Source organism: Carassius auratus, chromosome 32 (genome assembly GCF_003368295.1).
Source record: "Carassius auratus strain Wakin chromosome 32, ASM336829v1, whole genome shotgun sequence".
In the NCBI taxonomy this organism is placed as follows: domain Eukaryota; kingdom Metazoa; phylum Chordata; class Actinopteri; order Cypriniformes; family Cyprinidae; genus Carassius; species Carassius auratus.
This window is the reverse complement of record NC_039274.1, coordinates 115048-142046: the sequence shown is the minus strand read 5'-3', so window position 1 is coordinate 142046 and position 26999 is coordinate 115048. Positions and strand designations below refer to the sequence as shown.

The window sequence follows — 26999 nt, the reverse complement described above, 5'->3', positions numbered from 1 at the left end:
CAAAACCATTCAAGCTGGCGGTTATCAAGCCTCTTATTAAGAAACCAAAACTAGATCCTAGTGTACTGGCAAATTATAGGCCTATTTCAAATCTTCCATTTATGTCTAAAATTTTAGAGAAAGTTGTGTCTGCTCAATTGAGCACCTTCCTGCATAAAAATGATCTGTATGAAGAATTTCAGTCAGGTTTCAGGCCCCACCATAGCACAGAAACTGCACTTGTTAAAATTACAAATGACCTGCTCCTTGCGTCAGACCAAGGCTGCATCTCATTTCTAGTCTTACTTGATCTTAGTGCTGCATTCGACACCATAGATCATGACATACTCATAGATCGATTACAAAACTATACAGGTATTCAAGGGCAGGCTCTAAGATGGTTTAGATCCTACCTGTCTGATCGCTACCATTTTGTTTACTTAAATGGGGTGTCATCTCATTTATCCTCAGTAAAATATGGAGTGCCACAAGGATCCGTCCTAGGTCCCCTTCTATTTTCCATTTACATGATGCCGCTTGGTAATATTATTAGAAAATACAGAATTAGCTTCCACTGTTATGCTGATGATACTCAGCTATATATCTCAACGAGACCAGATGAAACTTCTAAATTATCTAAGCTTACAGAGTGTGTTAAAAATGTAAAAGATTGGATGACCAATAATTTTCTCTTATTAAATTCAGATAAAATTGAGATATTAATTATTGGACCAAAAACACTACACAGAATCTTGTAGATTACAATCTGCAACTAGACGGATGTACTGTTACTTCCTCTACAGTCAGAAATTTGGGTGTTATATTAGACAGCAATTTGTCTTTTGAAAATCATATTTACAATGTTACAAAAACTGCATTCTTCCATCTTAGAAACATTGCCAAGCTACGAAACATGTTATCTGTTTCTGATGCAGAAGAGCTAGTTCATGCATTCATGACCTCTAGACTGGACTATTGTAATGCACTTCTAGGTGGTTGTCCTGCCTCTTCAATAAACAAGCTACAGGTAGAACAAAATGCAGCAGCTAGAGTCATTACGAGGTCAAGAAAATATGATCATATTACCCCAATTTTACAGTCTCTGCACTGGCTACCTATTAATTTTGTATAAGGTACAAATTATCATTACTTACAATCCATCACGTTCCCTAAGGTCACAAAACGCTGGACTTTTGGTAGTTCCTAGGATAGCAAAGTCCACTAAAGGAGGTAGAGCTTTCTCACATTTGGCTCCCAAACTCTAGAATATCCTTCCTGATAATGTTCGGGGTTCAGACACACTCTCTCTGTTTAAATCTAGATAAAAAACACATCTCTTTCATCAAGCATTCGAATAATGTATCTCTTAATCTGTGAGTGTAGTTGTATCTGATCAAATGTGCATTCTTATGCTTTAGCTTGGATTAAACTAAATAATTTTACTTTGTTGGATCAGCCGCTATGCTAATGATGTCTCTATGTGTTTCTCTGTTTCTGCTGGATCTTCATCCCGTGGTAACTAGGATTTACACAAGCTCCAGTCTGGATCCAGAACACCTGAGAAGAGATGATGCTGACCCTCAGAGGACCTCAGATGATGCTGACCCTGAATCAACAACAGAACTAACAAATATTGCTAAATGTGTGACTGAATCATACAATAATTGCTGTTAATAATGTTCATCGTCTGGCATGGCAAAAACATGGCAAAATAGATATAGATCTATAGATATAGCTATAGATCTGTGGATTATCTGAATTAAACAGATTAAAAACTTTAGCTATTGTTAAATCCTCTGGTACAATGCCTGTTTTCAAAGAAAGAGAAAAAAAAAAGTGAACAAATGGCTGCAATATTGAACATACCAGGTTTTTTCTTTTTCAAGAAAAAATAGAAATAACAGGAACATTTCCTGATGTATAATCCAGGGATACAATATTACCAGTAGATATTATGATCTTAAATCTGTTTGAAGAATCAATTATGTTTTGTACACAATTGTTAAAAATGTCTTTCTGTTTGTTGGAGCAAGGTTCAGTAGAAGTGTTTCTGCTGCTCCAACACTTCTCAACATTTTTATCTGATGTTGTTTGTAGCCATGGTTTGTTCAACAAGACCTGTTTGGCCCAAAGATCTCCTGAAGACGAAACCTACACAAAGTACGAACAAAGTCTGGGATATTTCTATTTAAAGAAGATTGGACTGTTCTTAGCACAATCATCAAAGATTTATTCATTTATTTACTTGATGCGGGATTCTTCAGATTATTGTTTGACTGCAAACCTTACACAAGTTTTAAAAAAAAAACACTGCAGCAGTCATCTCAGCTGGACGGGCTTTGAACTGATCCCAATGCGTGTAAACATGATGAAGATGATCTTGTAAATGCTTTAAAACATTGATTTTAATATGAAACACAGGGCAGACATTAAACCTCATTGTTTCCTGCTCTAACTAGCGAAGGGGGAGCATTATGTGGCTCGCTCTGGTTTCACTCAGGTCCTGTAAGCAGATGTAAAGAACCTCCCTGCAGCACTCGTCTCTTATTCGTTTTCGTCGTTCGACTGAAACAAGAAACTTCATCATCATGTCTGGAAGAGGCAAAGGCGGTAAAGGACTCGGGAAAGGAGGCGCTAAGCGTCACCGTAAAGTGCTTCGCGATAACATCCAGGGAATCACCAAACCCGCCATTCGTCGTCTAGCTCGCCGCGGCGGCGTCAAGCGCATCTCCGGTCTGATCTACGAGGAGACCCGCGGTGTGCTGAAGGTGTTCCTGGAGAACGTGATCCGCGACGCCGTCACCTACACCGAGCACGCCAAGAGAAAGACCGTCACCGCCATGGACGTTGTGTACGCGCTCAAACGACAAGGACGCACCTTGTACGGCTTCGGAGGATAAAAGACGACAACCACAAACCCAACGGCTCTTTTAAGAGCCACCCACACTCTCACTTAAAGAGACAAAAGTTTAATTCTTGTTGGTGCTGTTCGTGAAAATTAATACGAAGTCTGTCAATGAACTATAGTTGCGAGTCACTTAATTAGAATATCATCAAAAACATCGGTTCAGTAATTCCATTAAAAAGTGAAACTTGAACATTGTTCACGCACACACTTAAAGAGATTTGAGTTTTATGTTGTCTATATAGATTTAAGTGGAAATCTGCATTGATGAGGGGAAACTCGGATCATCTTTATTTGATTCTCTAACTTTAACACTCACTATTCTAATTCTATGATTTCATTTAATAATTGAATTCGAATTGTTTTTACTCCTAGCATAATCAAAACATTATTGTTTTTTTAAAGAGCCGTTTGAGAGCCAAAAGAGGCGGCTCTTTTCAGTGAGTTAAGTCAAACGAGCCGGCTCACGAAAAAGAGCCGAAATACCCATCAATATTGTTCATCCCAAAGAAGCACAAAGTCACTTTTACAGACTTCAATTAAATGTTCCTCCTGGTGGAATGACCTCCCCAACTTAATCCCAGCATCTGAGTCCTCAGCCATCATCAAGAGTCGGCTTAAAACACATCTCTTCCATCTTTATTTGATCCTCTAACTTTAACACTCACTATTCTACACTATTATATTCTATATATTTAAAAAAAATCCAACTACCTTTGTAATATTTTAGTAATCTATTTTATTTTCATTTATTATGTAATTATAAAAAAGACCCAACACTAGCTTGCTCTACTCTTTTTCTATTCTGTTTTATTTCATTATATTATTTAAAAGTGTACTGTGTTTAAGCTAACAGACTTGTTTTTGATTGCTTCCACTGTCCTCATCTGTCAGTCGCTTTGGATGAAAGCATCTGCTAACTGACTAAATGTTTTTTTTTCTCCAGATTCTCTTTGGTTTTATTTGTTTGTTGGAGGTTTTAAACATTACACAGTTTGATATTGATTATGTGTGATATTTTAGACTTTTTTTATTGAATGGAATAAAACGAACAAAAAGAGCGGGAATTGAAACAAAGGAAACTGACTCGGTGGGGGGTGTCGGTCAAACAAGGAGATGTGGGCGGAGTTATAATCTTGCCGCCTTTGATTGGCCGTCATTCCAGTCGTTATTCTTCGAGTTGTCCAATTAAACGTACACGGGTTTGTCCAATTGAAAACACGCGAACAGAAGCTTCCCCGTCTCTCTGGTAATTAGCATAGATCAGTCAATAAATCCCTCTGTCCCGCTCGCTCTCGTCATTGTCTCGTGAGGTTTTGATCTCCAGCAGCATCATGCCTGAACCAGCGAAGTCCGCGCCGAAGAAAGGCTCCAAGAAGGCCGTCACTAAGACCGCCGCGAAAGGAGGAAAGAAGCGCAGAAAGTCCAGGAAGGAGAGTTACGCCATCTACGTGTACAAAGTGCTGAAGCAGGTTCATCCTGACACCGGGATCTCTTCGAAGGCGATGGGCATCATGAACTCTTTCGTCAACGACATCTTCGAGCGCATCGCCGGTGAGTCGTCTCGTCTCGCTCACTACAACAAGCGCTCCACCATCACTTCCCGAGAGATCCAGACCGCCGTGCGTCTGCTGCTGCCCGGGGAGCTGGCCAAACACGCCGTGTCCGAGGGCACCAAGGCCGTCACCAAGTACACCAGCTCCAAGTAGAGCTCCGCTGCCGCTCCACACACAAAGGCTCTTTTAAGAGCCACACAACTTCTCACTGAAAGAGCGTCTACTAATATTTTAAGGTTCAATCGTATATTAAACCAGATTGAGCTAAGCATCGTTTGCTTACAGAAATAAACCATCCTTTCTCGGACTTAACAGTAATCCAGATAATGAAAATAAAACGCATTTATTGCATAATCCTATTGTAACTTGTGTTCCGGTAACTAGACTTTTAATTATCAAATTATAGTCCTTAATTTGAGTTTTTTTTTTTTTTTTTACATCACTTAATCTAGTTTCTAGATTTTTCGATTGTGTCGTATTTCTTAGTTCTGGGTTTAAATGTATATATATATTTGTGTTTGTTTAAAATGCATATCAAAACAATCAACCAATCTTTATTTTATTATTTTCCTCTGTTTCCAAGTGTCTACATATTTAGGTGTTAATTTACTGAAAAAAGTGTGTGTGTGTATACAAACAAATGTAATGATTTGGCTATAAACTAGTCGATTTTTAAGTTTTGAAACTATATTTTATTATACATTTTCAAACACAATTTCTTACATTTTAATTATTTCCACACTCCACCATCTTGATGAAAAAGCAAAATATACTGGAACTTGGAAAAAAAAAAGTGCAGAAGAAGCCCATCTCATGTGCCCTGAGCTTTTAAACATACCTGACTGGATTTCTCTTTGATTAATTAATTTAATATTATTCTGTTTCACACTTGTTTCTCTCAGGACTGAGAGCAGACTCTCACACACTCTTCAGAGCATCTGAGATCACGTTCTCCCTCAGATCAACAAACTCAAGAGCAGATCATCTTCTGCTAGTCTTCCTCATCCTCTTCCTCCTCCGGCGAATACTCTTCATCTCCAGAGTCAGTGAGGTCCTGCTGCTCCTCTTCTTCCTCACTCCTCATCTCCTCCTCACTCTCCTCCTCCTCATCTTCATCATCACAACTCTCATCATCTTCATCCTCCTCCTCCTCAGCATCTCCTCCCTCTATTTCACCTTCAGAAATGAAAGAAAAAGACGCTCTTAAATGCTGGAGACTGGATCATCAGGTGTCATATTTAGAGGAAAGAAGATCCTGGCAGCTGCGTCTAATAAGAAGAGACAGTATTTTAGTTCAGTAGTGTGTCAGACTCACAGATGCTGCTGAGGAGTGTGTGGGTGTCCTGCCGCAATTCAGCCATGAACTCACACATCTTTCCTTCCAGTGTCTCAAACAGCGGCTCTGTGTCCACTGTGACCTCATCAGGAACAAACAGAGGCTTTCTCAGCAGCCGCCGGTACCTGAAACACACACACACACACACACACACACACACACACACACACACAGAGAGAGAGAGAGAGAGAGAGAGACACACACACACACACACACACACACACACACACACACACACACACAGAGAGAGACACACACACACACACACACACACACAGAGAGAAAGAGATAGAGATACACACACACACACACACACAGAGAGAGAGAGAGACACACACACACACACACACACAGAGAGAGAGAGACACACACACACACACACACAGAGAGAGAGAGAGACACACACACACACACACACACAGAAAGAGATAGAGACACACACACACACACACCGTGTTTTAACAGATAATGTAAATGTGGACAAACTGAATACACTTGTGCAAATGTATGGAAGAGTGCTGTGTCAGAGACCGAATGTGATTTTCCTGCTCATCTCTTCAGTAAAGGCTCTTCTGCTTCACAACAAAACCTGTCCAGCTGCTTCTCACATCACACGAGAGACTTTAAATCACATCACATTCGATTTCTGGCACAGTCCTAGTATGAAAGAACCTCTGAATTAAATCTCTGCTTTACCTTTTTATAGATGAATTGTATTCCTGAAAGAAACCCAGAAATATTAGGATTTAGACTTTTTTTTAAAGATAGGTTTTGTTCAAACTGACCAATACTCGTTGGTCACACTTTTTTTATGAACTTAATCAAAAGTTATTATATTCTGGATGATAATTATTCTGCATTATGTGCATGTTTTCTATAACTATCCACAGACTCCTAGCAGAAGACTTCGTCTCTGATGTTGGTGGTTCATCTACAGGATTTCACGTGCTGTCTCTTTTTATTCTGTCTCTTAGCTATAAATACAGTTTCTACCTCAATAAAAGAAGCTGTGTTTGTGTCAGTTATGCAGGAAACATCTGCTTCATAATTTGATATTAAGAAAGTTATCTCTGTCGTCTTTGAGTTGGTTGGAATTCACCCTTCGTTTGATTGACAGGTGATCTGACCAATCATAACAGCAGATCTGCCGTTTGTCTGACACAGAGCAGACGATATCTTCTGTTGCTCCTTCATGTTTATTCTGTGCTATAACTAGTAGTAAAGAGATGATCGCTTCACACTTGAACTGAGACACTACAGAGATCCAGTGAGAAGCAGATTTACGTGTTTGACAACGGCAAACGCAGCCATTGCTTTTGGAGTCATGATTACAGACGGACTTCATCTTCAGTGTTTTCTGGAGAGCCATGTGCAGATGTGATTTAACTCTTTGCTTCCCATCAAATCTGTCTACTCTTGTTACAGAAACCATTTCAGATAAACCTGACCCGAAATCGTCATGCAAAAACTAAACTGTAGTTGTTTGTTTTCCGGGTCAGTCCTGGATCAGAATAAATTCAGAGTGGACCAGACTTCATGCTGACAGTCAAACTAAAGACATCAGAGTCTTTCTTTCCGTCTGACGACAGAACAGTTCAGGTTTGGGTCAAGAAGCGTCCCAGATCATGTTAATAGTTCAGTTCTTGTGTGTAGATGTACCTTGATGAAGTGGAAAGCGTCGCTCTCCTGTAGAAGCCTCTGGACGCCCGAGTGAACGTCCTGCAGACGGCTTTGATCCTGTGCTATTCGACTCAGGTTCTGCTGGATTCCCGAACACTGCTCCCCGTCACGAGAGCTGATACAGTCACGCAGCGAGGACAGAAAAGCATCCAGGCGTGCAACAGACGTCTCTCTGAAAGCATCCAGGTGTTGGTTGGTGTCGTCGCGGTAGGCCTAGAAGAGATCAGCAGTTCAGACAAACTAGAAACTTCCCCAACATTAAACAGCAAGGACCGAGCGCTCAGTCTGAAAAAGAAGCTGATGCCACAGAACTAACTTCACCTTGTTTTGTCGTTCAATCTCTTTTTGTTCCAGTCGATTTTTTTCTGCTTTGAGGATCTTTCTGTTGGTCTTGTGCAGCTGAATGTCAAGACAGGCCTCGAGAAAACAGAGAGAACAAGACTCACATCTGACGGACCACGCAGCACTTGCTTAGTTTCACTTCACTTTAGACGCACTCGCAAACTTCCCCTCCGCCGTCACTTCATCAAATGGATGGTTTGTGTATTAAAATGAGCTGAATGTAACTGTAACTATAAATATAACCATGAATACACAAATGATTCAGTTACAGGAGCTCAGACAAACCGGCTCGTCTCTGACTTCGTTATCTGAAGCAGCGAATGCTACTCAATGATGAACGCCAGAACCGGAGTAATTCAGACACATGTGATTATTCTCAAGAAGAAGAGTAAGAAAGATCATCAATGTCATGTATGGCTCTCTCAATCTCCAGATTACATTATCAAAGATGCTAATAATAGGGGGAAATAGGAAGGAGATTAATTATTTACTAATAAACTAGTGTTTTCTGAGTCAGTGTCGTCAGGATGAAGTTGCCCAATCTGACTCACCTTTAGAGAGAAGTGCATATTCACAGATTATGATTATAACGAAAGAGTTTTTGATTTATTTTGTTAAGTAGTAATTAACAAACACAGTAACACAGCAGAAAGTGTATCATGTTTGTTTTAACTATTTTGTTGTAACTATTTTAATATCTGAAACAGTAGTATAAGCTGTTTGGGAGAAGGGGGATAAAAGACAGGCTGAACATCTTTAAGTGAGTTGCGGGGCAAACCAAAAGCGATCACAGTCTGAGACTCTTCTGCTGTGAACAATCACTGTGTCTGATCATGACTGTAAAACACTCAATGAGGTGTAAAGGGTCTGATTAGCGAATCATATCTGGAGGAGTAAGTGTGAAGCGTGAACACAGAGACCTACCTTGAAATCCTTCATGGCGTTCTTCAGTGTTTTGATGGCGTGTCCCGAGTGTGTTCCCTCGATGGTGCAGGCGTTGCAGAGGAACAAGCGCTCATCCAGACAGTAGTAGCGAAACATCTCGTCGTGCTCCGAACACTTCCTCGTCCTCATGTCTCCGAGCGGCTCCACCAGCGGATGCTCTCTGAACGCCGGCAGCTCCAGATGAGGCTGGACGTGCTGAGAGCACATGGACACTTCACACTTCAGGCAGGTTTTAACTGCGGCTGGACCCTTGGCGTCTCGGCTGGCGTCCTCGGGACAGTAATCACAGTGAACCTGGTCGCTCCGGCTCGAGGTGCAGCGCTCGGAGCAGTCTCCACGCCGGAAACCGTCAGCGATGTTGGCCAGCTTGAAGTTCTTCTGCCAGTTGGAGGAGCTGCGGTGACTCTGTCGACACTCGGGACATCGCAGACGGCCGCGGTCCGAGCGGCTCTTGAGTCTGCGCAGACAGGGCAGGCAGAAGTTATGACCGCAGGGCAGCAGGTGTGGATCACGGTAAAGATCCAGACACACGGGACACGTCAGCTCCTCCTCCAGAACGCTGCTGTTTCCAGCAGACGCCGCCATCATCAGACGACCTGAGGAGAGACGACCAGAGGAGAGATGACCTGAGGAGAGACGACCAGAGGAGAGACGGCCAGAGGAGAGACGACCAGAGGAGAGACGACCAGAGGAGAGACGGCCAGAGGAGAGACGACCAGAGGAGAGACGGCCAGAGGAGAGACGACCTGAGGAGAGACGACCTGAGGAGAGACGACCTGAGGAGAGACGACCAGAGGAGAGACGACCTGAGGAGAGACGACCTGAGGAGAGACGACCTGAGGAGAGACGACCTGAGGAGAGACGACCTGAGGAGAGACGACCAGAGGAGAGACGACCTGAGGAGAGACGACCAGAGGAGAGACGACCTGAGGAGAGACGACCTGAGGAGAGACGACCTGAGGAGAGACGACCTGAGGAGAGACGACCAGAGGAGAGACGACCTGAGGAGAGACGACCTGAGGAGAGACGACCTGAGGAGAGACGACCTGAGGAGAGACGACCTGAGGAGAGACGACCAGAGGAGAGACGACCTGAGGAGAGAAGACCAGAGGAGAGACGACCTGAGGAGAGACGACCTGAGGAGAGACGACCAGAGGAGAGACGACCTGAGGAGAGAAGACCAGAGGAGAGAAGACCAGAGGAGAGACGACCTGAGGAGAGACGACCAGAGGAGAGACGACCTGAGGAGAGAAGACCAGAGGAGAGACGACCTGAGGAGAGAAGACCAGAGGAGAGACGACCTGAGGAGAGACGACCTGAGGAGAGACGACCAGAGGAGAGACGACCTGAGGAGAGAAGACCAGAGGAGAGAAGACCAGAGGAGAGAAGACCAGAGGAGAGACGACCTGAGGAGAGACGACCAGAGGAGAGACGACCAGAGGAGAGACGACCAGAGGAGAGACGACCTGAGGAGAGACGACCAGAGGAGAGACGACCAGAGGAGAGACGACCAGAGGAGAGACGACCTGAGGAGAGACGACCAGAGGAGAGACGACCAGAGGAGAGACGACCAGAGGAGAGACGGCCAGAGGAGAGACGAGCAGAGGAGAGACGAGCAGAGGAGAGACGACCTGAGGAGAGACGAGCAGAGGAGAGACGACCTGAGGAGAGACGACCTGAGGAGAGACGACCTGAGGAGAGACGACCTGAGGATAGGAGAGATGACCAGAGGAGAGATGACCTGAGGAGAGACGAGCAGAGGAGAGACGACCAGAGGAGAGATGACCTGAGGAGAGACGGCCAGAGGAAAGATGAGCAGAGGAGAGACGACCAGAGGAGAGACGACCTGAGGAGAGACGACCAGAGGAGAGACGACCTGAGGAGAGACGACCTGAGGATAGGAGAGATGACCAGAGGAGAGACGACCTGAGGAGAGACGAGCTGAAGAGAGACGAACAGAGGAGAGACGAGCAGAGGAGAGACGAGCAGAGGAGAGGAGAGAAGACCAGAGGAGAGACGACCTGAGGAGAGACGAGCAGAGGAGAGACGACCAGAGGAGAGACGAGCAGAGGAGAGGAGAGATGACCAGAGGAGAGACGACCAGAGGAGAGACGACCAGAGGAGAGACGAGCAGAGGAGAGACGACCAGAGGAGAGACGAGCTGAAGAGAGACGACCAGAGGAGAGACGAGCAGAGGAGAGACGAGCAGAGGAGAGACGAGCAGAGGAGAGGAGAGATGACCAGAGGAGAGACGACCTGAGGAGAGACGAGCTGAAGAGAGACGACCAGAGGAGAGACGAGCAGAGGAGAGACGAGCAGAGGAGAGACGACCAGAGGAGAGACGAGCAGAGGAGAGACGACCAGAGGAGAGACGACCAGAGGAGAGACGAGCAGAGGAGAGACGACCAGAGGAGAGACGAGCAGAGGAGAGGAGAGATGACCAGAGGAGAGACGACCAGAGGAGAGACGAGCAGAGGAGAGGAGAGATGACCAGAGGAGAGACGACCAGAGGAGAGACGACCAGAGGAGAGACGACCTGAGGAGAGACGACCAGAGGAGAGACGACCAGAGGAGAGACGAGCAGAGGAGAGGAGAGATGACCAGAGGAGAGACGACCAGAGGAGAGACGAGCAGAGGAGAGGAGAGATGACCAGAGGAGAGACGACCTGAGGAGAGACGAGCAGAGGAGAGACGAGCAGAGGAGAGGAGAGATGACCAGAGGAGAGACGACCTGAGGAGAGACGAGCAGAGGAGAGACGACCAGAGGAGAGACGAGCAGAGGAGAGGAGAGATGACCAGAGGAGAGACGACCAGAGGAGAGACGAGCAGAGGAGAGGAGAGATGACCAGAGGAGAGACGACCAGAGGAGAGACGACCAGAGGAGAGACGACCAGAGGAGAGACGAGCAGAGGAGAGACGACCAGAGGAGAGACGAGCGCAGCAGACGTCTGGAGAGACCCTCGCTCACTATACAGTCTGCTTCCTGCCCAAGTAACGTTAGTGAGGACTAGTTTACCCCAACATCCTGTCACTCTAAATTCACACATTGCTTTACATATTAACAAAATAAATACACAAACAAACAACTGTAAAGATATCTAGCAGCTGAAGACAATCCAATTGTTTTACATGAGACTGAAAACATTAGACATTTATTTAGATAAGTTAAACAGGTCTCATTATTATTATTATTATTATTATTATTATTATTATTATTATTGTAACAGCTGAGTAGATTTAGTTTTTCAGGTTTATTTGATGAATAAACAAATTCAGAAGAACAACATTTATCAGAAATATAAATATTTTGTAACATTATAAATGACTTTATTAACACTTTTGATCAATTTAAAGACATAACTGCTTAATAAAAGTATCAATTACTATAACTTACATAATATAATGTTACAAAAGCTTTTAGTGTCAGATTAATGCTGATTTGTGATCTTTCTCTTCATCAAAGAAACATAACTCTGTGAATTAAGATTAAAATGAAAACACAGCTTACCTTCAGAAGAAGAGATGAAACAGAAACAGAAAGAGTTTATCAGAGATTAATATCAGGAACAGATTATTAGAGCTCGATCCTTTCAGAGACGATGTTGAGGAGGATTGGTAAATATCTGACAGCTTTCGGTTGTTCTTCCTGAAATGATGAAGCTGTGCCTCAAACACAGAGCTGACAGAAGCACAATGAAGAGCACAACACACACACTTTCCATTCAGTCACAAAACACACTGTTGTGTGGTTCCCTCGTGTTCTAGACACTTAGAGAAGCTGCTTCAGCACAACAAACCCAAACAAACAGAGACAACACAAGCCTCTTCATCACTGAGCTGCAATAATAATTATATTTCTGAAATAATTGATGCACTTGTTGAGTCGCTAGTTCTACACAGACCTATAAAATAATGCCACGCGAGTAAAATCATCTGTAACAAACCTAAAAGTCGCTGTCGAGTGAATTCTCGCTGGATTCTTCCTGATTCTTCTCTTGTTGTGAAGAAGAGCCGCATTCACTGCCGGATGATCCGCCCACTCTCTCGCGTTTCCGAGATTATAAACCACGCTCAGCGCTGACTAAAGACGTCAACCAATCAGAAAAGTCGTTTGATACCACGTGACCAGCGGATCGGGATCCTGCGTCACACGTCACCGCGGCTTGCTTCTGTCAGTGCATTGGACTGTTCAAAAGAAAGTGACTTTTAGAATTTTACATAGATATTACCCAGTAAATAGAATTCTTATTAAATTTAAAAAGGATTTGAATTGTTATTTTTTGTAATATGAGGACTGAAACTTTGTTTAATTTATTTTGGCATTGCTATGATGTTAAATTATTTTGGAAAGATTTTACTAGATTTATAAATGATAACATTGACATTTTTTTTTTCTTTGTACTTAGAACACATTTTATTTGGTTTTACTAGTATCTCTCAAATAAAACCAAAGAATATCACATCATACATTTATTTTACATTTTTGCAAAATGTCATATCCAAGCCTTGTTTTTTGTAAGACTATTTTTATTCACATAATAAGAAAGCTATTAAGACAGTTTCCATCTGTGAATACTTTAATATATTTATATGATGTTTGTTATGTTTTATATGAGGACAGGAAGAGCTAAATAAACTTATCACTGTATCTAAACCAACAACATGTTTATTAGATCCTGTACCCACTAAATTACTGAAAGAGCTGTTACCTGTAGCCGAAGAACCGCTTCTCAATATCATAAACTCGTCGTTATCTTTAGGACACGTCCCAAAACCATTCAAGCTGGTGGTTATCAAGCCTCTTATTAAGAAACCAAAACTAGATCCTAGTGTACTGGCAAATTATAGGCCTATTTCAAATCGTCCATTTATGTCTAAAATTTTAGAAAAAGTTGTGCTCAATTGAGCTCCTTCCTGCATAAAAATGATCTGTATGAAGAATTTCAGTTTACAAGACTATACAGGTATTCAAGGGCAGGCTCTAAGATGGTTTAGATCCTACCTGTCCGATCGCTACCATTTTGTTTATTTAAACATGTTGCCCCTTGGTAATATTATTAGAAAATACGGAATTAGCTTCCACTGTTATGCTGATGATACTCAGCTATATATCTCAAAGAGACCAGATTCAACTTCTCAATTATCTAAGCTTACAGAGTGTGTTTAAAATGTAAAAAAATCTAGATAAAAAATGCATCTCTTTCATCAAGCATTCGAATAATGTATCTCTTAAATTGTGAGTGTACACTGTAAAATGTAACTGATGATCTTACTAATAAAATTAAGTGAATCTAACTTATTTTGAATAAGTTTGTTGACCTTACTAAGTTTAATAAAGTAAGGTCAACTTTTTAGCACGGAAAGTTAATAAACTCAAAATATTCAATTACCCTCTACTTAAAATAATAAGTATTTTGAAAATGTTCGAGTTGTCATGCGCGGTGCTACCAGTAGGTGGAGCCGATTTGAAACGGAAACGGAATACCATTATTTCTGGTGAAGAGCACATGGAAAGGTGAGTCAGTGCTTGATTGACTTATTTTTAATGTCTGAATTGCTTTGTATACATAATTAATCGTGTAATAATCATATTAAATTAACTAGTGTTACACATGAACATTGGATGCGTTTTTATTTTAATCAAATTATTGGATTGTGTTGGATTGTGTTAATCGAAATGAGGAGTCTAGCATTGCAAGTCTCTAATTGTTAGGTCCATGCTTTCAATCAAGGAACATTTAAAAAAAAAAAAAATTTTGTTTGTGAGTAGGTTCTCAGTGAAGAACTTATAATAGAGTAACTTTAATAAGAATAAAGTTATAATGCATACACTCAAGCCTATGTAGTTTTTTATTGAATTAGCATATTATGTAATGTGTATCTTTGTTCCTATTTATTTATTAACAATGATAAAATAATGGTTACGTTTTTTTTGTTTTTTTTTTTTAATCTTCATCCATTTTGGTCTAAAATGTCTGCTATTCTATTATAATTGCTTATATAGTATAGATGATATTTCTATTTTATATGCTGTTACTTTGTTAGTATTTTTCATTTACTTTTTTAAATGGGGAAATTTGTTTGGCTATAATGCATAATAATAAAACCAACATGAAGTAGAATTGTGATTTCATATTTTGCCATATCGCCCTACCATATTTCATATGTTTGAACACTACATATTGATTCGTAAATGTAAATGCAAAACTTTACATTTAGAAGTGTGTATGTTAATATTATTTTCTTCATTTGCAGAGCTTGTTTTGTGAGATGACTTGAGACATGCAATGGAAATGTAAGTACTGTTTTTTTTCCTGTGAAAAGAGAGCTCTCCTATTGAAGCATTATCGCATTAAACATGGAAGCTATGCCAGAACTACACCATTTCCATGCCTTCATGCAGACTGTTTGTGTTCTTTCAAGTCATTTAATGCATTGAAGGTGCACTTAACAAGAAGTCATTCCCAACACGATGGAGAACAAACAAGTGTATCAAAAGAATCTCAATTAATATTTCACTGTCCACTCTGCGAATTTAAGGAACCTTGTACAGAATCTGAGTTTTTCACCCACTTGCGTCAGCATTTAAAAAGGAATGAAAAGGTTCAGTGCCCATTCAATGACTGCAATTTTGAGAGCAGGATTTATTCTACATTTAATGCTCACAAATGTAAGGAACACCAATTAAGCAGTCAGAGGAAGTTAAAACCCAGCATTGCAGTTGAAATTCAAAATTTAGCTGCAGAATTACCACAAGATGTTGCTCAAAATACGTCTTACCATGAGTCAATGGATTCTACTGAATTTGGCGAAAATGAAAAAGAAGACCAGACTCAAAATCTGGATCATTTGCAGAATCAACTAGAACGTAATTTAGGCTTGCTCTTTCTTAAGATGCAAACCATTCTGCATATCTCCGATTCAGCAGTACAGGAAGTAATTCAACAAATCAACCAGATCTTTCTTCTGTCAAAGCCCCTTTTGTGTAATGCCGTACAGCAGATTCTAGATCAACATGGAGTCAGTGATAATGCTTCTGTTTTGAGAGACATTGTGAAAGCTGTCACAGAAAATAATTTGATCTTGAAAATGACTGATTCTGGTGAGCCTCTCTCTACAGTCGGTAAAAGAGCATCATATTTTCAGAAAGAGTTTCCAATTGTTGTACCAACAGAATATAAACTTGGGAAAGACTCACAATCATTTGCTTATGTGCCAATTCTAAATATGCTACAGGTGCTTTTAAACAGAACTGATGTTTTTGAGAAAGTTCTTGCTCCTTTTGAAAATGCAAATGGGATCAACTCTTACAAAGACAGCACTAACTATCGTGAGAATGATTTTTTGGTGGCAGGGACATTTAGGATTTTGCTTACCATGTACACTGATGAATTTGAGATTGCTAATCCTCTTGGCACTTCAAAAAAGAAACACAAGATGTTCGGCGTCTATTGGGTTCTTGCTAATCTTCCATCTAAACACCGGTCATCTCTTCAGGCAATTCAGCTGGCACTTTTATGCAAGGCTAGTGAAGTAAAACAATATGGATATGAGAAAGTCCTTCACCCTCTTGTACAAGACCTCAAAACTCTGGAGACACATGGTGTCTTTTTGGAGCAATTAGGGGAATGTGTTAAGGGAACTGTTCTCAATGTATCTGCTGACAATCTTGGTGCTCATTCCTTGGCAGGATTTCAAGAGAGCTTCATCGTGGAACACCCTTGCCGCTTTTGCATGGTGAAAAAGAGTGAAATTCAACAGAAAGACGTACTGTCAGGAAGATTTGAACCCAGGACAAAGGTGAATCATGACAGGCAAGTTGAGGAAGTTTTAAAAGACCAAAATTTGGTAAAACAGTATGGTGTAAAAGGCAGGTGTGTTTTAAATGAGCTTGATCATTTTCACTCTGTCAGTGGCTTTCCACCTGACATCATGCATGATCTCTTGGAGGGTGTAATACCCATTGAAATGGCACTGTGCCTCAATGATTTAATCAACAAAAAGTACATCACCCTTGAGTATGTGAACAGAACAATCAAACAATTTCCATACAAATTCATAGACAAGACCGATCAACCTCAGGTCATTCCAACTACATTTGCCTCAAGAGGCACGATTGGGGGCAACGGCCATGAAAATTGGGCACTTTTAAGTAGGGATGCACCGAAATGAAAATTCTTGGCCGAAACCGAAAACCGAAAAAGAGAAAACCAAGGCCGAAAACCGAAACCGAAACACCGAAAGAAATTATGCCAATTATTAGTACCATTGCATTTATTGCTATGACAGTGTACTAACTTTACTAAAATTAAGACATTGCAATTGCATAAATTAATATTAAAGTTTCAATGATAATTACAATTACATAACTTATTTTAAAAAAAAAAACATAAAAAAAAACTTAATTACAAATGATGCAAATATTTATTAAGCACATTGCAACAATGCACAGTATAAAATAAATTTCAAACAAAAAATGTATCCCACTCATGTGTATATTTAATAATAATGTACAGGCCTACTGGCCTGCAGAAAGGTTTTAAAATGAACAGTTCTCTCATAAAAACAAAGTGCATTTAGGTGAAGTGCATTTGAAAATTTTCTCTGTAGGACTAGAACTTCTCCAGTTCGCAAGACTGTTATCACTTCTGGGGATGGGGACTTCAGACAGATAACCATCTAGCTGTTGAGCAGTTGAGCTTGTCATCTGCCTGACATTTGAGAAATATTTGAGAGAGTGTATTTAAATAGGGCCAGGGCATAAATAAACATTTTTATCAAATTAAAGCAGAAATCTAGCAGAAAATCTAGCATAAATATGGCTACAATCTGATATTATGTATGTATATATGTTTGTGTGTGTGTGTGTGTGTGTGTGTGTAGTAGCCTAAGAACAAAATAGCCAACCTATTATTATTATTTGAGGCACTTTCTTGCAGAATTCCACTGAACATATCAGACAACGATGGTGCATGCCACTCATCTGGTGCAGAGACGAGTCTTTTTTTCTGCGCTCTGATCTGTCTCCTGCACTTGGCGCTTCTCCGTCTCCACGCGGGTTCTCCGCATCCAGCGCGGCCTGGATCATTTCTCGTGCGCGCTGCCTTATTTCCGCATACAAGTAATGGTCTTTATAACGCGGATCAAGCACATTCGCGATGAAGTGCAGAGGATCCGAAAAGATCTCAGTGAGACGTGTGCTAACAGACTCTATAAGACTGTACTTTTCTTTGTTTTTACTTCGTGGTCCGTCTTAATCTCTTTGTTAGGAGACGTTTTAGTGCTGCGAATAAAAGAATAAGAAGAGAATGTTCTCACTGGTGTTAAGTGAATGTCGCGTGGATCTCGTGGTCTGCGCTTTGCAGGTGCACGTGCAGGTCGCGGTTTCTGTTTGCGTCATCACAACATTTCGGCCGTGTTGTTTCGGTGATAAAAGTCTATCGGCCGAAAACCGAAAAGGCCATTTTCGGCCGAAAATTTTCGGTGACCGAAATTTCGGTGCATCCCTACTTTTAAGACTTCTCCCACTAATGATTGGCTTCGATATCCCAGAAAATGATGCAACATGGGAGATTTTAGTGCTTTTGAAAGACATTCTAGAACTGGCGACATCCTTCAGATTTACTGATGATACTATTGATTTTCTTGGGGCTAAAATTTCAGAGCACAGAGGTTTGCTTTTAAAAGTATTTCCTCATTTTGTGTTGCGTCCCAAACACCACTACATCGAACATTATCCACAACTACTAAGGACATATGGGCCACTTAGAGATGTCTGGACAATGCGTTTTGAAGGCAAGCATAAGTTCTTCAAACAAATTATTTGTGAGACAAAAAATTTCAAAAATGTCACACAAACTCTGGCACTCAGACATCAGAGAATGATAGCATACCACATGGACTCGTCATCCTTTTTTAAACCTTCTGTCCAGATGGACAAAGTCACATGTACACTGACTTTATCTTTTCCTGAGAGTGTACAGAATGTGCTTCAGCAGAATTTTGTTACCCAAAGCACTGTCCTTGTCACATCTAAAGTGTGCATTGATGGGATCAACTACAGTCCTGATATGGTTCTGTCTTCTGGTGCAACTTCATGTCTGCCTGATTTTAGGCAAATTGTAAAAATTGTCATCATCAACACTGAAATTTTGTTTCTATGCAAACAACAGACAGCGTGGTACATTGAGCATCTACGTTCCTATGAACTGTGCAGCCATGTATCAGAAATTACAGTCACAAAGCTGTTTGAATTGAATGACCCTTTTCCACTATCACCCTACAAAATTCAGGGCAGAACATTTGTTACAGCAAAACATTATATATTTTGCTAAATTGAACATTTAAAGGGACAGTCCACCTAAAAAAGTAAATTTTTGTTATTTACTCACCCTCATATTATTTCAAACCTACATGACTTTCTTTTGGTGTATAAAATATATTTTAAATAGTGTTTATTAACAAACAGTTTCAGTTCCCCAATGTCTTCCATGGCAACCTGAACGTGTTTGGTTTCCAAATTCTTTAAGTGTACAGCAAAAGAAAGTCATACAGGGTTAAAACAACATGAGGGTGAGTAAATAAAATAATTTCCAGTTTTATCCCTTTATTATTGTGAACTCGAGTGTAAATTTAATTGATTTTTCTCATTGTTAGGTTCACAGAACGCAATGGAGACAAGAACTATACTTAGAGTGATAGTGAATGAAAATGACATACGGAAAATCACACTGCATAGTAAACCACAAACTTTGGAGACATTGATGGAGCATCTTGAAGAGAAGTTGGGTCTTCCATACAAGTTTTCTCTTCAGTACGAAGATGCTGATTTTAACAATGCACTAATTAACCTCACAGACATTGCAGATTTACCTGAGAGGCCCACCTTAAAGGTGATCTCTCTTGTACCATCTCCTACAGCAAGTACAGCTGACACAGACATTGTATCTTTGTCTTCTGAAGAAGGGTCATCTCATGTACGCCAGGCTCAGTGGCCAGAGACATTTGAAGTCCCCAATTTTCCTGTAGATATTGAGTTCCGATTGCGCCAAGGAAACCTTCTGTATATGAGAGACCAGACATATATGCAAGTTCCCAGGAACATTAAGCACGAAATTCTTGAAAAACTTGCTGAGTGTATGTACAGCTTCAAAGCATATCCCTCTGACGACGATTTCAATGATGTTGCATCTTCACTAGTCAAAAAACATCCATGCCTCACTGAACCAGGTTCCTCCACTGGATGGAATGGCTGGAAGAACAGCCTCAAGTTTAAAATGGGAAATTACAGAACGAAGCTACGACGAGCTGGATGCACAGATGTTCTTATAAATGTAGGGAAAAGGGGAGGCCAAGATCCTTTGAGAAGTGTTAAAAGGCCTAAACATTTTGAAATTAATTTTCTTCCCAATTATCCTGCTGGTGAGGATGAGTGCAGCATGGAATCTAAACGCTTACAACTTGTGGAGGAAATGAAAAAATGTCATCCAAGTTCCACCCTGATATCACAGAACATGGATTCCACTTTTTCCTTGAGGAGAAAGGAGATTGTTGAGATTGAGTCTCCAGTAAAAGAGACTCTTCAAAGATGGCCATCACTCTTCACAGAACGACAAGTAACAAATAAATCACACAACCTATAACAACATTTACTTACCCTCATGCCATTCCAGATTTATATGAATTTCTTCAGATACAAATTCTTAAAGTCGTCCATCTCTGAGTGTGAAGAATGTGAAAGCTCTTAAAAGCATATATACATTGATCGTGACATCATTCCATATGACCTTATATTAACTCTCTTTTTCTAAATATACACATTTGCGTTTATCTGAAGAATATCTGTTACATTTGGGACACCATGAGAGTAATTGTGGCAATTTTCAAATATCCCTTTAACACAGTAACCAAAAGCCTAATAGATAAAGCATTGTTCTTTTTCCTTTTACAGATCAATGCAGAGTTTGTTCGCATCACAAGCAAAAACCTCAAGCAAGAATTTTTCACAGCACTTGATCAACATACAGCTCGATTTCTGAAAATTTTTGAAACCAAAAAAGGGGCAGTTGGAAAAAAGCTTTCAGAGTTTCTTGATCAAATTAAGTTGAAGGTAAGCTTGTCATTGCTTCTTTCTTAAACTAAATTCTGTAAAACTTCATTCTATATAAGTTTTTTTTTTCAGGGCAATGTCATCACTTAATTTTAAAATGGGTTTCTTTCTGACTAATTTTAACTTCTTTTTCCAGGGCACTGACATCACTGCTAATCGCACAGCAGTTCTTCGTGGACTTCCTCTACTTCTTGGAGAAGAAACCTCTGACTTTTTCAAAGCAACATTGGCAAGTACCATTCTTTGTATATTTCATTCTAAACTCTAATCCCCCACACATACATCACAAATAGGCATTCAGTCCCAGAAACAGACCAGACACAAAACTTTTTAAATGTAATTGTACATTTTCTTGTGTATGTTCTGCCGTCATTGTACTGTTCATTGTGTTTTACAATGTCTAATTTTCACACAACATTTTAAGCATTGTTTATCTCTGTTAGTTGTATGTTGAACAGAAAGTGATGGTCCTGATTCTTTAAGATACATGTACATTTGTGAGATTTAATTTTTCTAATGTAACCAGAATTTTAATAGTGCTGTTTTTTTTATTTTTTATTAGGACTGTGATTGTGACATACCCCAGATTTCCATCGGGATTCTGACTGTGATAACAGAAGGCAGCCAGGATTCTTCACAAGCACTGCATTTAGAGAATTCACACACCGCAATTATCCTTGAAGGAGCCATTGTGATGGACAATATTGAAAACCTCCCGGATGCCATGTGGCTACTTTTTGGGCTGATATATGCGCTCAATTTGGAGTACCCTCCACAGCTCAAGAACACCTTTGATTTTATTCAAAGAGTGTTTCTTTCTCTGGGACACAAATCCCTGAAACCAAAACTACAGTCCCTTAAAAACATGCTGCTCATGTAAGTGAAGGCTTTTTCAGATTGTTTTAAAGTGATAGTCCGCCCAAAACTGAACGTTCTGTCATTATTTACACTCCCTCATCTCTTTCCAAAACTGTAAGTGAAAGGGTCTAGTCTTAAAACAAGTCACAAAGACATCTTGATAATCTTTTTGGATCTTTTTTTAGTTTTGGTTACCTGGACTTTTAATAGAGGGACATAAACCACTCAGGGTTAATTTAAAATATTTGAGTTTCAAAGACTATCCAAACTTACAGGTTTGGTATGAGATGTGGGAGAGTAAATTATGACAGAATTGTCAGTTTTGGGCTATCCCTTTACTGTATCTTTAAGCTTGTTGCACAGATTTTCTAAAATACACAAAAAGGTTTTGAATCGTATAATGGTTTTATTGTTGAATATTTTTGTTTAACATATTTTTACACTGCAAAGTTTAAAAAATTGCATTAAGCTAACGTTGATGCTTTTAAAAGGTCAACTGTTCCTCAGTTCATTTCATGTCAAAGATTGTCAAATTCGAAATTCATTCATCAGTCATATATATATATATTTTTTTTTTTTTGGTTGCACTTGCGCTGCTCATTTGTTAACAGGAGATGTGCTTTTTGTGATTAAAGTAAAAATCGTTTTATATTTAGGAGTGTCTAAAGATTGCTTGGTACACTGTATTTTACAATTGATAATAAAATAATGTTTTACCTGAGGTCAGGTGTTGCTTTTTGTCATTACTTATTTTTTTTAGTTCAGCTTACTTCAATTTTTTAAGGCAATCAGTTTCCACATTTTTCCTAGTAATGTGAACTCTAATAAGAAGTTAACACAACTAATGATTTTGAGTCAGCTTTACTCAAGTATACTTGATTAAAAAGTTTGGTATACAAATGTTATTAAGTTGTTCCAACTAAAAAATTATAAAATACTTTACTTGGAAATTTTAAGGCAATCGGTTTCCTCAATTTTTCTAAGTAAAGTCAACTAATTACATTTTACAGTGTAGTTGCATCTGATCAAATGTGCGTTCTTATTCTTTAGCTTGGGTTAAACTAATGAATTTTAGTTTGCTGGATCAGCAGCTATGCTAATGATGCCTCTATTTGTTTCTCTGTTTCTGCTGGGATCTTCATCCCGTGGTAACTAGGATTTACACAAGCTCCAGTCTGGATCCAGAACACCTGAGAAGAGATGATGCTGACCCTGAATCAACAACAGAACTAACAAATATTGCTACAAGTGTGACTGCATCATACAATAATGATTATTTATTATTAATATTTATCATCTGGCTGACTATGTCTTGTATTAATTTTTCAAAAAATCCTATCAAGCCGACAGTAACCACCATAAGTACTACTAAATATTCTAGACACATAATTTTCTGTTATGTTGCTTTGTAACAATTTGTACTGTAAAAAGTGCTACACAAATAAACTTGAATTGAATTGAAAAGAAACCTACTGTTTAATTAAGTGGTTTTCAATCTGTGGGCCGCCAATTACTAACAATTTAAAATGTTAAACATAGACCATTTAAAGTATCTAGGACCGATTGAATGAGATTTTGAGACTTTGAATGTTTTTTGTTTTGTTTTTTTTGCCTACTCATTTAATAACTTTTTTTAAGAATGATCATGGCTAAAGTTACCAATGTGTTGCTGCTGGTTTGAAATAAGACCTGGACCAAAATATCAAGCATGTAGTAGTTATTTTTTTATTTATTTATTTTTTTTTTAACCTTGTGATGCTGTTTAAAAACACATTTTTTTGTCAACTGAACAAACTTTATTAAGTCAAGTGAAAATAACATTAAAAGTTTAAATTACATAAAAGTTTTTTTAACTATAAAATCAGCTGAACAAAAGATCTTAAGTTGGGAGACGTGTCCTTACTCAGTGAATTGAGTTAAGTGAACTAATTCGTCTAAAAGTTGAGTAAACTCAAAAAAGCTTTTTTAAAAATTACCTTGTAATTTTAAGTTAAGCCAGCTTTTCTTTTTTTACTGCTTGATCACTGTGTTGTAGTGTTCTGATCATGGCGATGTAGTAGTGTTCTGATCCCAGTGTTGTACTGTTTTAATTGTGGTGTTGTACTGTTTTGATCATGGTGTTGTAGTGTTTTGAACGCGGTGTGGTAGTGTTTTGATCGCGTTGTTGAAGTGTTTTGATTGCAGTGTTGAAGCAGTTTGATCGCAGTTCTGTACTGTTTTTATCGCTGTGAAGTAGTGTTTTGATCGCGGTGTTGTAGTGTTTTGATAGCGTTGTAGTGTTTTGATCGCGGTGTTGTAGTGTTTTGATCGCGGTGTTGTAGTGTTTTGATGGCAGTCTTGTAGTGTTTTGATAGCGTTGTAGTGTTTTGATCACGTTGTAGTGTTTTGATCGCGGTGTTGTAGTGTTTTGATCGCGGTGTTTAATTGATCACAGTGTTGTACTGTTTTGTACTGTTTTGATTGTGCTGTTGTAGTGTTTTGATCACAGTCTTGTACTGTTTTGATCGCGTTGTAGTGTTTTGATCGCGGTGGAGTAGTTTTTTGATCGCGGTGTTGTAGTGTTTTGATTGCAGTCTTGTAGTGTTTTGATCGCGGTGAAGTAGTGTTTTGATCGCGGTGTTTAATTGATCACAGTGTTGTACTGTTTTGTACTGTTTTGATTGTGCTGTTGTAGTGTTTTGATCACAGTCTTGTACTGTTTTGATCGCGTTGTAGTGTTTTGATCGCGGTGGAGTAGTGTTTTGATAGCGTTGTAGTGTTTTGATCGCGATGAAGTAGTGTTTTGATCGCGGTGTTGTAGTGTTTTGATAGCGTTGTAGTGTTTTGATCGCGGTGTTGTAGTGTTTTGATAGCAGTCTTGTAGTAATTTGATAGCGTTGTAGTGTTTTGATCGCGATGAAGTAGTGTTTTGATCGCGGTGTTGTAGTGTTTTGATAGCGTTGTAGTGTTTTGATCGCGGTGTTGTAGTGTTTTGATCGCGGTGTTGTAGTGTTTTGATTGCAGTCTTGTAGTGTTTTGATAGCGTTGTAGTCTTTTGATCGCGGTGAAGTAGTGTTTTGATAGCGGTGTTGAATTGATCACAGTGTTGTACTGTTTTGTACTGTTTTGATTGCGCTGTTGTAGGGTTTTGATCACAGTGTTGTACTGTTTTGTACTGTTTTGATTGCGCTGTTGTAGGGTTTTGATCACAGTCTTGTACTGTTTTGATCGCGTTGTCAGGGCTGACTTAGCCGACAGGTGACACAGGCGGCGGCCTGGGGTGCAATCTGCTGGACGGTGTGCAAAATTGCAGAATTATATAAAAAAAGTTAATTAAATGTATGTATCGTATTAAGAAGCTGCGCACAAGCAGTACACTTTTACAGTGTCGACACACTGCTTGTATTTGTCCATTTATTTTACTAGATTTACAATCCTAAAAAACGACTGAGACACTCTGACAGGCAGCTGACAAACTCAGGCGCGTTGCTCAGCAACCGGGAGTGGCGTGAAAACATCTGACAGCTGGTTTTAGTGCTTTAAATGATGGGGTAAATAGCCCACAATCTTTTCTAACTTTGCCAGACCTAAAATGAAAACACTATAACTGCTTGTCCTTGAGGTGAGATCCTAATGCTTCTCTATTGTTTTCTACTGTATCCTTCAGGTTGTTGCTTTTAAAAAAGTTGTTATGTGAACATTTAAAAATAAAAATGAATAACTATGGAATAACTGTGGAGTTGTTTTTTTTTCCGGGTTGTGCTCTCTCGCCTTGGGCACCAAATAAGCCGGCCCTGCGCATTGTAGTGTTTTGATTGCGGTGTTGTAGCGTTATCAAGCTTCTTTTGGATATATGGCGGATGTTGAGGCACTGGATTTTTTCCAGGAGCTGGTGAAAGCGTTGTTCTTCTCGTTTAGAGACATGTGCATCAACCACAGTTCATGTACAGTTTCCATCTGTAAATCCTTTAATATATTTATATGATATTTATTGTTGTATATATATATATATATATATATATATATATATATATATATATATATATATATATATATATATATATAAGCTGCGAGAGAACCCATAGAGCACCATAGAGCGCCCTCTGACTTATAGTCCGTAAAGTATGGTAAATGTTCGTTTTTGGTGTAAATGTTCATTTTTGGTGTTTACCTGTTTCTTGGGCCAGAATTTATCCTTTTGATCTTGCTCAAGTTGTTTTGGATCTCTTATAGTTAATCAATATCCTTGGCTCCATTTTGGCTTTTAGTTCTATCTTTAGTTTTTTTTTTTTTTTTTTTTTTATTGTGCACATCCTAATCTAGTTTTTGTTTATATCTTTTTGATTTAGGGTTTCATTTACTCAGTTTGAGAGTGCAGTTCCTTTTTGGATCTTGACTTTTTTTTAAAACTCTGAATTATTTATTTTGCCTTTTGTTCACTCTTTGTTTTCAATTGTCTGTGTCATTTTGAGTCTAGTCTTGTTTTTGTGTATTGTCCTGTCTTGCCCCCACTCAGATTTCCTGGCCACTGAACCCCACTGCCTGGAAGCAGCTCACCTCTCTCACGTGTCAAGTGTCTGGTCTTGTGAGTCTCTACATGGCAACTAGACTGATGACATTTGAGTTTCACTTAAAGCTACGGGTTTCCTGTGTCTACCAGGTCCTTTCTCTGGAGCTCCCTACTCTGTGCTTGGGCTCGTGGTCATCTTGGACTGTCTCAGTGGTCATCCCTCCTGCCCATATTGTTGTCTGCCCTGCCCATCTGTTTGAACCATTTCACTGCAAATTCCCCTAGCTGTTCCAGTCTACGTTTTGTTAATACAATACCCTTGTCTGCTCATTCTGCATTTGGGTCCCATTTCTTGCAGATCCCTGACAGAATGAACCAGCCAACTTGGGACCCAGCAATGAGCATCCGTTTTGTTCCTCCCAGTACCGCTAAGGGGAGACTGGCACTCCAACAGGCAGTGGCATTGCTCTGCCAGCAGGGCAGGGAGGTTGTTTCATTTGCCCAGTTTTTCCTGACCATGGCAAGGGACTTGGAGTATCCAGACTCCACTCTAAAGGAGGCTTTTAATCTCTGCTTGGATGATCCCCTACCACAATGGGAGATGGAGCAACTAAGAGGCATATATTATTGGACATTTTCTAAATATTTGCACCATCGCAAGGACTGGCAGATTCTTACACCCCCAGAGTCAGCCTGCAGGGACCATTCCACATTCCCTCCCATGCTTAGTCAAATTCAAAACCCTATTCCGTCTCCAACTTTGAAGTGTAGACTGAAGCAGAAGAGAGCTGCCCAGAACG

At 39.9% G+C, this 26999-nt stretch overlaps 4 protein-coding genes across 8 annotated transcripts; 3 read left to right on the top strand and 1 right to left on the bottom strand.

The window, feature by feature from the left end:
• The first annotated feature begins 2514 nt into the window (after positions 1-2514).
• On the top strand, positions 2515-2974 carry LOC113051253 (histone H4). Its single transcript, XM_026214807.1, has one exon. It carries the CDS (start codon positions 2568-2570, stop codon positions 2877-2879), a length of 312 nt encoding a protein of 103 aa, XP_026070592.1. The 5' UTR covers positions 2515-2567; the 3' UTR covers positions 2880-2974.
• Positions 2975-4176: 1202 nt separating this feature from the next.
• On the top strand, positions 4177-4634 carry LOC113051249 (histone H2B). The gene has a single exon (XM_026214802.1). The coding sequence runs from the start codon at positions 4219-4221 to the stop codon at positions 4591-4593; it is 375 nt and encodes a 124-aa protein (XP_026070587.1). The 5' UTR covers positions 4177-4218; the 3' UTR covers positions 4594-4634.
• Positions 4635-5151: 517 nt separating this feature from the next.
• Positions 5152-12796, bottom strand: LOC113051231 (E3 ubiquitin/ISG15 ligase TRIM25-like). Of its 3 annotated transcripts, XM_026214784.1 has the most exons (8): positions 12688-12796; positions 12252-12389; positions 8723-9339; positions 7778-7873; positions 7436-7669; positions 6473-6495; positions 5756-5901; positions 5152-5616 (listed from the first exon to the last, which is right to left on the bottom strand). In XM_026214784.1, exons 3-8 carry the CDS (start codon positions 9329-9331, stop codon positions 5432-5434), a joined length of 1293 nt encoding a protein of 430 aa, XP_026070569.1. In that variant the 5' UTR covers positions 9332-9339; positions 12252-12389; positions 12688-12796; the 3' UTR covers positions 5152-5431. The 3 variants fall into 3 exon arrangements, with proteins under 3 accessions (XP_026070569.1, XP_026070567.1, XP_026070568.1); XM_026214782.1 differs by lacking the exon at positions 12252-12389 and having other exon boundaries at positions 12688-12787; XM_026214783.1 differs by lacking the exon at positions 12688-12796 and having other exon boundaries at positions 12252-12673.
• Positions 12797-14108: 1312 nt separating this feature from the next.
• LOC113051230 (sterile alpha motif domain-containing protein 3-like) lies at positions 14109-22564 on the top strand. 3 transcript variants are annotated; one of them, XM_026214779.1, is made up of 7 exons: positions 14109-14258; positions 14999-15038; positions 16434-16557; positions 19400-20358; positions 20694-20852; positions 20989-21081; positions 21415-22564. In XM_026214779.1, the coding sequence occupies exons 3-7, from the start codon at positions 16551-16553 to the stop codon at positions 21730-21732; spliced, it is 1536 nt and encodes a 511-aa protein (XP_026070564.1). In that variant the 5' UTR covers positions 14109-14258; positions 14999-15038; positions 16434-16550; the 3' UTR covers positions 21733-22564. The 3 variants fall into 3 exon arrangements, with proteins under 3 accessions (XP_026070564.1, XP_026070566.1, XP_026070565.1); XM_026214781.1 differs by having other exon boundaries at positions 14115-14258; positions 16434-16543; XM_026214780.1 differs by lacking the exon at positions 14109-14258 and having other exon boundaries at positions 14852-15038.
• The last annotated feature ends 4435 nt before the right edge of the window (positions 22565-26999 follow it).